Below are 11,843 nucleotides of genomic sequence, written 5' to 3'. Positions count from 1 at the left end.
GGGTTATTGAGATCATTGCCTGAGGGTGTACGTCTGTGTGTGTGTGTGTGTGTGTGTGTGTGTGTGTGTGTGTGTGTGTGTGTGTGTGTGTGTGTATGTGTGTGTGTGTGTGTGTGTGTATGTCAATTTGTGTGTGTGTGTGAGAGAGAGAGAGAGAGAGAGAGAGAGAGAGAGAGAGAGAGAGAGAGAGAGAGAGAGAGAGAGAGAGGTTCCTACTGATACGAGTAGACATGTATCTCTCTCTCTCTCTCTCTCTCTCTCTCTCTCTCTCTCTCTCTCTCTCTCTCTCTCTCTCTCTCTCTCTCTCTCTCTCTCTCTTTTCTCCGTGTCTGTGTAATGCATGCCTGTATAATAACACCACTAACATTCTCCACACACGAAATGGAAATAATTAACAACTTCAACTAATACTAATTAAAATGAACCTTTATAATACTCGAACAATCTGTGCACAAACGCGCTGTACATAACAAAATAAAAGTAGCAACACAACCAGATGAAAATCAGAGACAGAGACTGAGAGAGACTGACGGAGGCAGATCAAGCAACTCGACTAGCCAATTGTGTCAGTGACCGAGACAAACTAATAGCGTCATGTGACGTCACTGTCAGAACTGCAATACGTAAACTTTGCGTCATCACGTAAGGTCTTTCGTCAACCTCGCTTTCCGAAAGTCAGCTTTCTCTGACAGGCGAAAGAGCTCGCCTGTTTTTCTCCCGTGATCAAACTTCAGTTTATAACACTGCTCGGCTTCTAACTCTCAAAATGGATCTTCTCTGGTTAACTCCACGCTGTTGTTGACCCTCTGGGTTTAGCATTGTTCAAATCCAGCGAAACATACCCAAAAAAACGAGACCAAAAAAAAAAAGAACAGAAGAAATACTCAACACAAGATGAACAAAAAAGCCACATTTTTGAACAAGTTTCAGTCACTGTTGCTTGCTCAGATAGAAAATGCCAGAGCCAGGAAAGCCGAAGACGAGATGGCCATGTCTGAGAACAAGAGAGAAAATCATTGCGACAATGTCGCTTTGTTGCTTCATCCTAAACCGAAGAAGCCGCGCCATGTACAACAACAATCGGCCGGATCCACTCATGTTATTCACAAAGGCGCAGACGGTAAGTTTTCAGGTAGGCGCTTTTGTCTGTTGGCTTTTGTTTGGCTGTTACCTAATTCTTCTGTTGAAGGTTACATAGCTCCGCAGGATAAGTAAGTTGACCAAAGTCCTGATTACTGAGCGTTCATGTTGCCTTGCTGTCTGCGTGTGGTTAAACCGGTCCCAAGAAGTAATTGTGTAGCACGTGTTTCTGTCCATAAACTGTCTTTCTTTTCTTAACTTTAGCTCAGTTTTATTTTTTGATCATGTGATACATTTTGTGTGTGATTTAATGTGTTGTGAAAAGGATGCCACGGCGTGTAATTGTAAAATGAATATATTAGCACAATTGATAGTATTGATGGAGATTCACAAAGATCACAAACATGCGCACGCAGGTGAAACACACACACACACACACGTTCGTAAACAGAGAGAAAGAGAGATAGTTACACACACACACACACACACACACACACACACTGACACACACACACACGCACGCACGCACGCACGCACGCAGGCGCACACACACACACACACACGCACGCACACACACAAACGTATATGTAAGTAGAAGTCGATCGTCATTAAACCATTCAAATAGTTTTTAGCAATCTAACCATGCTTCGTCCAACAGAAAATGGCGAACAACTTCCAAGCTCTTCCAAGACCAAGTCCAACTCGAAAGGCACTACTTCTGGAAACGAACGGCATTCAAAATCATTGAAACAAATCACTGAATCACCACAGAAAAACAGCGAAGATGTGTTCTTGTCCCTTTCTCCTTACCATCGAAAAAGGAAAGCCCAGAGTACTGCACCAATCCGAGAGGGAGATGGTGACCTAGCCTCAAATTCTCCGCAGAAAATATTCATCGTTTCCGCAACAGAATTCGCTCAACAGCAAGCTACAACAGCAGATAACGACAAGGAAGACCTCTGGAGTCCTCAGGCTGACAGGATTGGTGTTTCTCAGGTAGCAGGGGGGTCCGAAGAGGCAAGGGACCACGGGGGAACATTTTCTTGGAACAGAGATGACGCAGAGGCAGACAGCAACGACAATGGTGACGATGACGAAGAAGAAGAAGAAGAGGAAGAAGAAGAAGAGCAACAACAACTACACCTAGGCTTAGCCGCTTGGGTTGCGGGAAACAAAAACAATATGGCGCTAACATCAGACGATGAAAGCAGCGGATGTGGCGATCTTGCAATGAGTTCAACAGCAGGATGCCAAGCTGGGGGTACGGAGGTGGAATTTGAACTACAAACCAAGGAAAACTTTCGCATCGTGCAAAGCGGGGGACAGTGTCGGATAATGATAACCAAAAAGCAGCATCAGATATCCCAGCGAAAGAAAAAGTCGCGCGTGACGCAGTTGAAGAAAGATTGTCAGGTTATGGAAGCCACGGAAGATTGTCAGGTTATGGAAACCACGGAAGATTGTCAGGTTGTGCAAACTACACAAGAATTTCAGATAACGCAGACCCAACAATATTGTCAGATCACACAAGACAAGAAATATGATCAGATTATGCAAGGCACGGAAGCTTCTCAGATAAACAGAATCATGGAAGATCATCCAATTACACATGCCGAGGACGCTTGTCAGATAACGCAAGGTAGGGACAGTCGTCGGATTACACAAGCTAAGGAAACTCGTCAGATACTGCAAGATACGAAAAGTCGTCCGATCACACAAGCCAAGAAAAAGCGTCTTGGAATGGGAGTCGCGGAAGGGCATCAGATAATGCAAGCAAAGAAAACTAGGGAAGATTGTCATATGACGCAAGTCAAAGGAACGCGACAAATAACCGGAGTCTGTGAAAAGCGTCACATTACGCAAATAAAAGACGATCGTCAGATAACGGCATTCGGGGAATGGCGTCAGATTACGCAAGCAAACGAAGATCGTCAGATAACGGCATTCGGGGAATGGCGTCAGATTACGCAGCCCAACGAAGAGCGTCAGATAACAGCATTACCGGGAGAGCGTCAAAGTAAGCAGGCCAACGAAGAGCGTCAGATAACGGCATTACCGGGAGAGCGTCAAAGTAAGCAGGCCAAAGAAGAGCGTCAGATAACGGCATTACCGGGAGAGCGTCAAAGTACGCATGCCAAAGTAGAGCGTCAGATAACGGTATTACCGGGAGAGCGTCAAAGTACGCATGCCAAAGAAGAGCGTCAGATAACGACATTACCTGGAGAGCGTCAAAGTACGCAGGCCAAAGTAGAGCGTCAGATAACGGCATTACCGGGAGAGCGTCAAAGTACGCATGCCAAAGAAGAGCGTCAGATAACGGCATTACCGGGAGAGCGTCAAAGTACGCAGGCCAACGAAGAGCGTCAGATAACGGCATTACCGGGAGAGCGTCAAAGTAAGCAGGCCAAAGTAGAGCGTCAGATGACTGCATTCTGGGAAGAGCGTCAGATTACACAACCAAAGAAGAGTCTTCGGGATAAAAGAGCCAAGGAAGAACCTCAGGCAGTAACAACCGGGGAAGAAACCAAGGAAGAGCGTCAGATTACACTGACCCCAGAATTGCTTCAATTTGTTGACACCATCGGAGAGTATAAAATACAGCAAGCGAAAGAAGAAGGTAGTACTATACAGAAGATGGAAAAGCACCACCAGAAGCAGTTAAATGAAGGATGTCTCACTCCACAAGCGACGAAAAAGTCCGAGATCACGAAAGTCCTAGGAAAACGTGAAATTGCACAATCCGAAAAAAGCCTTCGAGCAATTCTCAGTCTGGTGACAGCACAGAAGTGTCGAGCCATGGGCTTCAAGAGGGAAAGCCAGAAACTCGAGTTAGCTGTCCCTGCCAGAGTAACCAAGAGCAACAATGGTGGAGAAGTCCGCTGCAGAAAGAAGCAGAGGGCCCTGACTTCAGGCGAGCGTGTGTGGACGAGTGCCTGCGAGGACTATGATTATGACTGCGATATTCTTTATCGTGTCCTTGACCCGCTGAAAACAACCTACGGTCAGAAGCAGCCCCTCTCCCTTCTGGAAGAACTTCGGATGGCTGAGCAACAAGAAAAAGACAAAAGAGAAAAGGCGCGTCCCCAGGCACAAAAACGTGATGACAAAGAGCAATACAAGCTTGACGATGGCTGTAGTTGGTACGCTGAGGATGGCAAATACGTGGTACAAGTAGATGACCTCTTCGGCAACCAGTCCAATGCCCCCCTCGGAACAGCGTATCGCCAGAACCAGCCTCCTTCCCTTCCACAAGAACTTCAGATGGCTGATCAACAAGGAAAAGTAACGGCAAGGCTTCAAGCCCAAACACATGATGATTTGGAGCCTGACGCACAAAGGTCAGACACGTTTGATGAATGCTGTAGTTTGAACGCAGAAGGTAAACGTGTGGTAGAATTAGACGACCTTTGCGAACACCAGTCGCTCGAAAATGAGGGAGTGCTTGCAGACAGCATCAGGAATATGGAGGTAAAAGTTGAAGCAGCAGACCAGTCTCTAAATATAATGATCTCTCGAGATGATACCAAAAGTGTCAACGTTGATACTCCAGCAAGAAATAGTTTCTTACAACCTGCGTCGTTATCGTTTGACCCAAATGGCCTTCTCGGTGGAGATGTACGAATGGCAGGTGCAAACAACTGTAACAAGACTTTGGAGAGTTCAGTTGGCGCTGGTTTTGATACTTCAGGGTATGGAGACGGCTGCAGTGAAAAAGATGAGCTACGAACCAGAGGTTGTTCTAACAATGCACAGCGAGCAATCTCTGCAACGGACTTTATGCCATATGAAAGCGTCGAACGCTACAATGAAAACAAACTACGTTTCTTCAAAACAAACTCACCTCCAACCATTGCTGAAACTTTCAAAGGCAGTAAAAGGTATACACATGATCAATTTTCGCTGCCTAGTAAACTAAAGCCAAACATGTTCAATGTGCAACACGTTCTTAGGCGTAGTCTAAGTGACACCAGCCTCCGTTTCTGTTTGGACGAAGTGCTGGGCATACACATGGATACGGCTTTAGACAGAAGTTGCATAGCCTCAGCAACAGCAGAACAATGGACAGAAGATGTGAACACAATCCACCTCAGCTGTCTTCCTGCCGCCCAAGGAGTTTTCAAAGAAGATTGCAGGAGCATGACAACTGAGTCTGAGCAGCTACGATCTGAACTTTTCAAAGATGCTGTGCCCTCCGGGGACAGTGGTGAGAAAGCAGCCGGGGTCTCGAAAATGGATTCCTTTGGCAAAAACACCGAGTTGACAGACCCCTTCAGAGACACGTCCAACACAGAGGCTTCTCGCATGGAAGAACACATGCTCCGATGCTTTCTCACTCTCAACAACAACAGTCTGCCGAATGACGGAGTAAAAGGTAGTTCTGCTCAAAAGCTGCCAGGCTCCACACCTGGGGTTTTCCTAGGCCCTAATGCCGATGAAGACTATCTCCTTCAATACAGCTACACACGACGGAAAAAACCGATAATCAGAGGACGATTCCCTCAGGCGCTCATGCCTGGCAGTCATAAAAGCAAGAGCCGAGCGGACGGCCCGTCTGAATCCGCCATCGCCAAAGTCAAAGTTGGCAGTCATCCGCATGACTGTAAGTGCCTGGACTATGACTGCCTGCGCAAGCGCGGAGAGATGCTGCACGACCACGTGATGAAGAACGTGAACGTGCTGAAGCAGTTCGCTGTGAAGAAACAGCACAGATGGCCCAACTGTTCTGTGCAGATTCAGGAGGCGGTTGGCCACAAAGCTAGAGAGCTGATCCGGCACCAGAGGGGCTCGCTGAGAAGGCCCAGCCATCTCTCCCCTTCGTGTCTCTACACAAGATCTGTTAGCACCTCATCGCGGTCCTCAACAGTGACGAGGTTGAGATCTGATTCCACCTCACCAGTGAGACAGATGGTGCAGTCAACCTCTCAACCCCAGCAGACCTCTCAGAGCACACCAAGCCTGAGAAAACAGCGTCTATCTCACGACGGAAGTAACACATTTCCTCAAGACACTCCTAATGCCTCAACGCAGGACGGAATGTCGTCCGTGAAAAGCAAGACTGCTAGGGCCACAAGGCCGAAAAGCGCTGTCGGCAGGCACAGCACAACAACTTCCCAAACAGCATTCGCAGGCGATCCAGGCAGAACCAAGTCGCCTGAAATAAGTTTAAACAAGGTAGAGACGTCTGAATCACAGCACTCTAAAACCAAACTTAAAACATCGTCCATAAGATCTGACCCAAAACTGGTGTCTCGGGTTTCGCCACCTGTTGTAGACTGCGGACGTGAAGACGCTTCCTCAACAGTAGTCATGAACTCCATAAACTCGATGGATATGAATATATCTCAACGAGACTTAATCACGGCCTTGCTGATGAGTGAATCTGGGACGGGATTTAGAAATAAATCAAGTGAGTTCGTGGCCGGAATAAGACCAAAACCATCTCACCAAGATTTCGGAATGAGCAGAGATCCCAGATTGGCCAAGTCGGATAAGATGGTGTCGGATGCCCTCAATCGTCTTGACTCGCTCCAACACGGCGGTTTGAAGAAAAGAGGCAAAGCTCAACTTCCGTGGTTCTGTGACCAAGAAATACTCACCCCGAAAAACACCTCATCATACTATGTAAGCGTGGAGACCCCACAATCTGACCCTCTGGCACCAAAGATCGGGTGCGCCACAAAAACACATGACTTCAGCCCAAAACTGATGACCTCGGAGACCACCTTCAACGTGGTGACGGGGGGAGAGCTGACCGTTACAAAGGAGGTAAGCCACCGAAGCTTCATTCCCATCTCAGACAGGACAACATCCTACTTCTACAGTATCTCTCAGGAGAAAAGTCCAATCATACTAAAAGACCTCCCTGCTGCAGACAGGCCGCAAGCTGAAGCTAATAACTCATCCAATTCCGGTGCTCACGACAAAGATGCAAGAAAGACAACCTGTCACAGAAGAGGGCTGCCTGAGACACAGGAATCGCTTTGTGACAACATGCCTCCCCATCAACTGACCTACGACACTGCTGCTGATATGGACAACAACGCCGCAGTCCCTGACAACAGGAAGCAGCGCGGCAAATCCCAGCTCACGGACAGCACAAGAAGTGACCAGACTGAATACTTCTCGCATGCACGCAGAGCGCATTTGAGCGCCTCCATTACTGCCAACACTGCTGCCGGGCCGGTCAAGTCTGTCACGGAGGTGAAAGAACTGTCAACGACGCATGGTCCGCGGCCCAAGAGCAAGATGACTTCCACTGCAACAAACAGAGCTGATTTATCTCGCTCACACCGGTCGCAAAGGATGATGAGGGACGCTGCGCTACGGAGCTCCGTGCCCGTTGTCATGGAAACCAGGATGACTGTGGACGGTCCTGAGGGACGCCTGCTGACGTCAGTCTCACAAACGTCAGCACGGTCAGAAAACAAGAAGCCGAAGAGCCAAGTGTTTGAGCTTTCCCTCACTGTGAGTCCCCGCACCAGAGCAACTCAGCAGAGGAGAAGGCTAACCTCGAGGTCCTGGTCGCCTACGGCCAGCACTTCCTCCAAGACCTCACGCGGTTTTGTTCACAACAGTGTCTGCAGCTGTCACAGCTCCAGCTCCCCTAGTCCCCGCAGGAGGACAATACGTTCAAACTTCTCCAGTCCGGGTGGAAGGTCTACCGCTTCTGACCAGTCCACTCCCTTCAGGCGGACACACATAAGCCCCTATCACAGCCCCATTTGGGAGATGCTGGGAATACGTCCACCTCCTACAGTTTCCAGAAGATCGACAGACGTTAGCCCCGCGGCATTAAAGCAGTCAAAAACCACCAGCTCTAAGAGGGAGACGCGTGCTGGTTCTCGGTATGATAGCAGAAATCGATCGCCTTCAGCAAGTCAAAAGACGAGAACTCTCGGTAGCTCTGATTACGGTTCACAAACATCCACAAAGAAAACACCTTTTACAAGTTCAAGCAGGAAGGATCAGCTGAGTTCGGATCATGCTTCCTCCATCAGCAGAAAGCGATCGTCTCAGACAACTCCAAAGGAAGAGACTTATCCATCAGCAACAGCAAGTCACAGGGTAAAACCACGCATTGTTTCTGATTCTACTACACCTGTCAGCACTAGGCGACAATCTTCCGTAAGTCCGCCTTGGTACAGCGGTTTCCACCCTTCACACACAAGCGTCAAATCGGCACCTCCGCCAAGTCCAAAAAGGACTAGGCCTCCCCGTCTCTCTTCCCCACCTGCAAAGAGAGCGGCACCACCTTACATCTCTCCTGTTCGCCGCCCTGGTCCTACTGTTAAAAAGATTCTAAAATCGTCGAAAACGCTGTCATCGTCCACAGAAGTATCGTCTCGCCCCAGGCTTCACTCATCGGTGCCCGATGGCGCTTTCCATGACACTTTGTCAACACGTCCAACACCTCCAGCAGAGATGATGAGAATCACGGAATCTCCTACAAAGCAAGCGTCCAGGTCTTCAACAGTGAGCAGAGTCAGCAAAACCTCCAGGGAGTTCATCAGCAGCGCGCATTCTCCGCCAACTTCTCCACATACAAGTACGAGAAAAATAGTTTCCAGAACCTTCGAACAAACAGTGTCTTCTCCGTCCGGAACGTCCCCAAGCCCCGTTTCCTCTGCCGGTTCAGGTTTCCTGTCCAAGGCAAAGAGACAGGCAATACGTTCTACAGAGAACACCTTCCTCGACACGTCTCTGTCTTCCACGCAACCTTTGCACACTGCCTGCTTTGCCGATGACGCAGTTCCTGTCACCCCTCGTGACGTCACCCCTCGTCCCGTCACCCCTCGTTCCAGGACGACCTCAGTCGTGCCGTCGGTGACTCGCGTGGTGCCAGATGATTTGGCCTTGCCTTTCTGGGCGCAGGAGACTCCTGCAGATGACACTGGCTTTTTGTCCGTGATAGCCTCGTCCCTGAAAAAAGCAACGGATTATCTATGCACAGATAGTTTAACCAATGTGCTGGAGGAGGATGTGGACAGACTTTTTACACCCGCCGGTCACTATGCACGGAGTGACGTGCCCACCGATTCCTCCCCTCCTAGTAGCGCAAAACTTCGTCGGTCGTCGTCTTCTCTCTGCGAAGATGGATCGTCTACACGAGCCGTTCACCGCGTCTTATTTGAGGATGTGAATGCAGATTCCACTCCAGAAAGCCGGACCTCTCGCCTGACTTCAAAAGCGTCTCCAACCCGAGCCATGCAAAGCACCTTCCTTAAGGACGATAGAAAAATTTCCCGACAAGGCAGCGCTACTAAAACTGCACGCAGCGTTTCTCTACATTCAAAGCAATCTCCAACACGGCCCGTGCATAAATGCTTCTCTGGCGATGGGACAAACGTGTCCTATCGCACCAAAGCTGTGAGGCTTGATCGGACCTCTTCTCTAACTTCAAAGCAATCTCCAACCCGAGTCAAGGGTACCACCTTCTCTGACAATGAGACAGCAGATTCCCCTCGCTCGAGCGCTTCGAGGCTGGATTCCACATCTTTTATTGATTCTGAAACGCAACCCTTGTACCAAATCTTCTTCAGTGATGAAGATGAAAAAAAAACAAATCTCGCTTCACATCGTCACACCAGCGGTTTAGAACCTGAACCGGCCATGCAAAGCACCTTGGTTCAGAATACTACTGAAAGTCCCCAACGCGACAGCGCTTTTAAAACTGGTCGCAGCTTTTCTCCACCTTCAAAGCAATCTCCAACACGGCCCGTGCATAAATGCTTCTCTGACGATGGGACAAACATGTCCTATCGCCCCAACGCTTTGAGGCTTGATCGGACCTCTTCTCTACCTTCAAAGCAATCTCCAACACGGCCCGTGCATAAATGCTTTTCTGACGATGGGACAAACGCTTTGAGGCATGATCGGACCTCTTATCTAACTTCAAAGCAATCTCCAACCCGAGTCAAGCGTACCACTTTCTCTAACGATGTGACAGCAGATTTCTCTCGCTTGAGCGCTTCTAGACTGGATACCTCATCTGTACTTTATTCTGCAACGCAACCCTTGTACCAAATCTACTTCAGTGATGAAAATGAAAAAAACACGTTTCTCGCTTCACATCTTCACACTTGCGGTTTAAAACCTCAATGGACCATTGAATCCGAAACCTCAACGAAACCTCTACACCGTATCTACTTTCCTGATGAAAGGTCTCCGACCCCTTCTCCTGTTCCCAAAAAACCCCGCCCTGGCACTATAAAGCCTCCGACTATCATCCCCAAGGAGGCCAAACAGAAAACGTATGCCAAGGAGTGTACCTGCCATAACGGCAAAAAATCACATACACGCCGTCACGTGTCATCAAAGGCTAGGATTTCTAAAACCCGTTCCAAGTCTCCACCTCGGATGCTGTCTCCCTCTCATAAACCGTGCTCATGGGGCTTGGGTGCAACACCTGGTCGCAGTTCCCCCTCTCCCTCTCGGAGAAAGCGCTCAAAGGGTTGCCGTTCAAAGACTCGTCGCAGGTCCTCCTCTCCCTGTCTGAGACAGCCCTCAAAGGGTTGTGGTTCAAAGACTTGCCGTAGGTCCCCCTCTCCCCCTCTGAGACAGCCCTCAAAGGGTTGTGGTTCAAAGACTTGTCGTAGGTCCCCCTCTCCTTCTCCGAGACCGCCCTCAGTGGGTTGCGGTTCAGAAACTTGTCGCAGGTCCCCCTCTCCCTCAATGAGAGAAATATGTTCTACTTGTGGGGGTTCAAAACCTGGCCTTAGATCTCCGAGTACCCTTCTGAGAGACACGCGCTCAGCTGGAGGGATTGGCAGACCTTCACCTCCGTCGCTGAGAGACACCCGCTCAGTTGGTGGGACTCCAACAATTGGCAGCAGATCTGTGTCTTGGACATCGGCATCCTCGCTGAAAAGTGGGCGGGGGTCGTCTAGCGGTTCTTTTCGGCCCTGTTCACCAACATGCTCGCGCAGAAACTCCGCTGCCGATGTTGTGAGTTTTTTGTATGCTAACCCTCCAACTCTGTCTGTATGTCTGTCTGTCTGTCTCTGTCTGTCTCTGTCTCTCTCTGTCTCTCTCTCTCTCTCTCTCTCTCTCTCTCTCTGATCAGTCTTTACAGAATATATAGAGTCGATGTTAGACCTGGTTCTCAAGTATTTCGAATTTTCCAAGGGAAGGGAGATAACTCAAGTCAAAGTTATTTTTCAGCAAAAAGAGTGTTGATGGAAGATAACTCAAGTCAAAGTTATTTGTCAGCATAAGGAGTATGTTAATGGTAATGCTTTTTCACTGTTTCCAGCCTTTTAATCCAAATGTATGAGCTCACACTTTACTCAATTGATCAAACAAGGCTTACGCACATACTGCCCTCCTACCTGAACTTAAGTTCCCCATTCTGATATATTTTTTAGCAAGTTGCTTCAATATTTTCCTTTGGCTAAGAATTAATTTGATTTATTTATTTATTTATTTATTTTATTTTTTTTATTTATTTATTTATTTTTTTGGTAACTTATTCAGCCACACATACAAACATATTCTACATACATAAAAAGCAAATAAGCCTACAAAACCGCTCCAGTCCAACCACATTCCGCGTACACAATCATTACTTCCATCCCCATTTCGAAATATCGCAACAGGACCTCCAGATATATAACACGATCATATGTGTTCTCTGTTTGCATGTTTGTCCAGTGTCTTGTCCCCACATAAAGCATATTAACTCTACCTGTCCCAAGATAGGCCAAATGGTTCTAAGAGGACGTTAAAACTAATTATCATCATCATCACGCACATACACCACGACC

The 11,843-nt window shown here is 48.2% G+C and overlaps 1 protein-coding gene across 2 annotated transcripts in view; it reads left to right on the top strand.

Moving 5' to 3' along the window:
• The first annotated feature begins 659 nt into the window (after positions 1-659).
• LOC138978882 (mucin-19-like) overlaps positions 660-11,843 on the top strand; it is a 20,764-nt gene continuing 9,580 nt past the window's right edge. Inside the window, exons 1-2 of one of the 2 annotated variants that reach the window (XM_070351689.1) lie at positions 660-1,120; positions 1,739-11,025. In XM_070351689.1, coding sequence (XP_070207790.1) covers positions 895-1,120; positions 1,739-11,025 — 9,513 coding nt within the window. In that variant the 5' untranslated portion in view covers positions 660-894. Of the gene's footprint in view, positions 1,133-1,738; positions 11,026-11,843 lie in introns of both variants that reach the window. The other variant, XM_070351688.1, reaches the window with a different exon arrangement.

Source organism: Littorina saxatilis, linkage group LG10 (genome assembly GCF_037325665.1).
Source record: "Littorina saxatilis isolate snail1 linkage group LG10, US_GU_Lsax_2.0, whole genome shotgun sequence".
Taxonomy (NCBI): domain Eukaryota; kingdom Metazoa; phylum Mollusca; class Gastropoda; order Littorinimorpha; family Littorinidae; genus Littorina; species Littorina saxatilis.
This window is presented reverse-complemented; position numbering and strand designations above follow the sequence as displayed.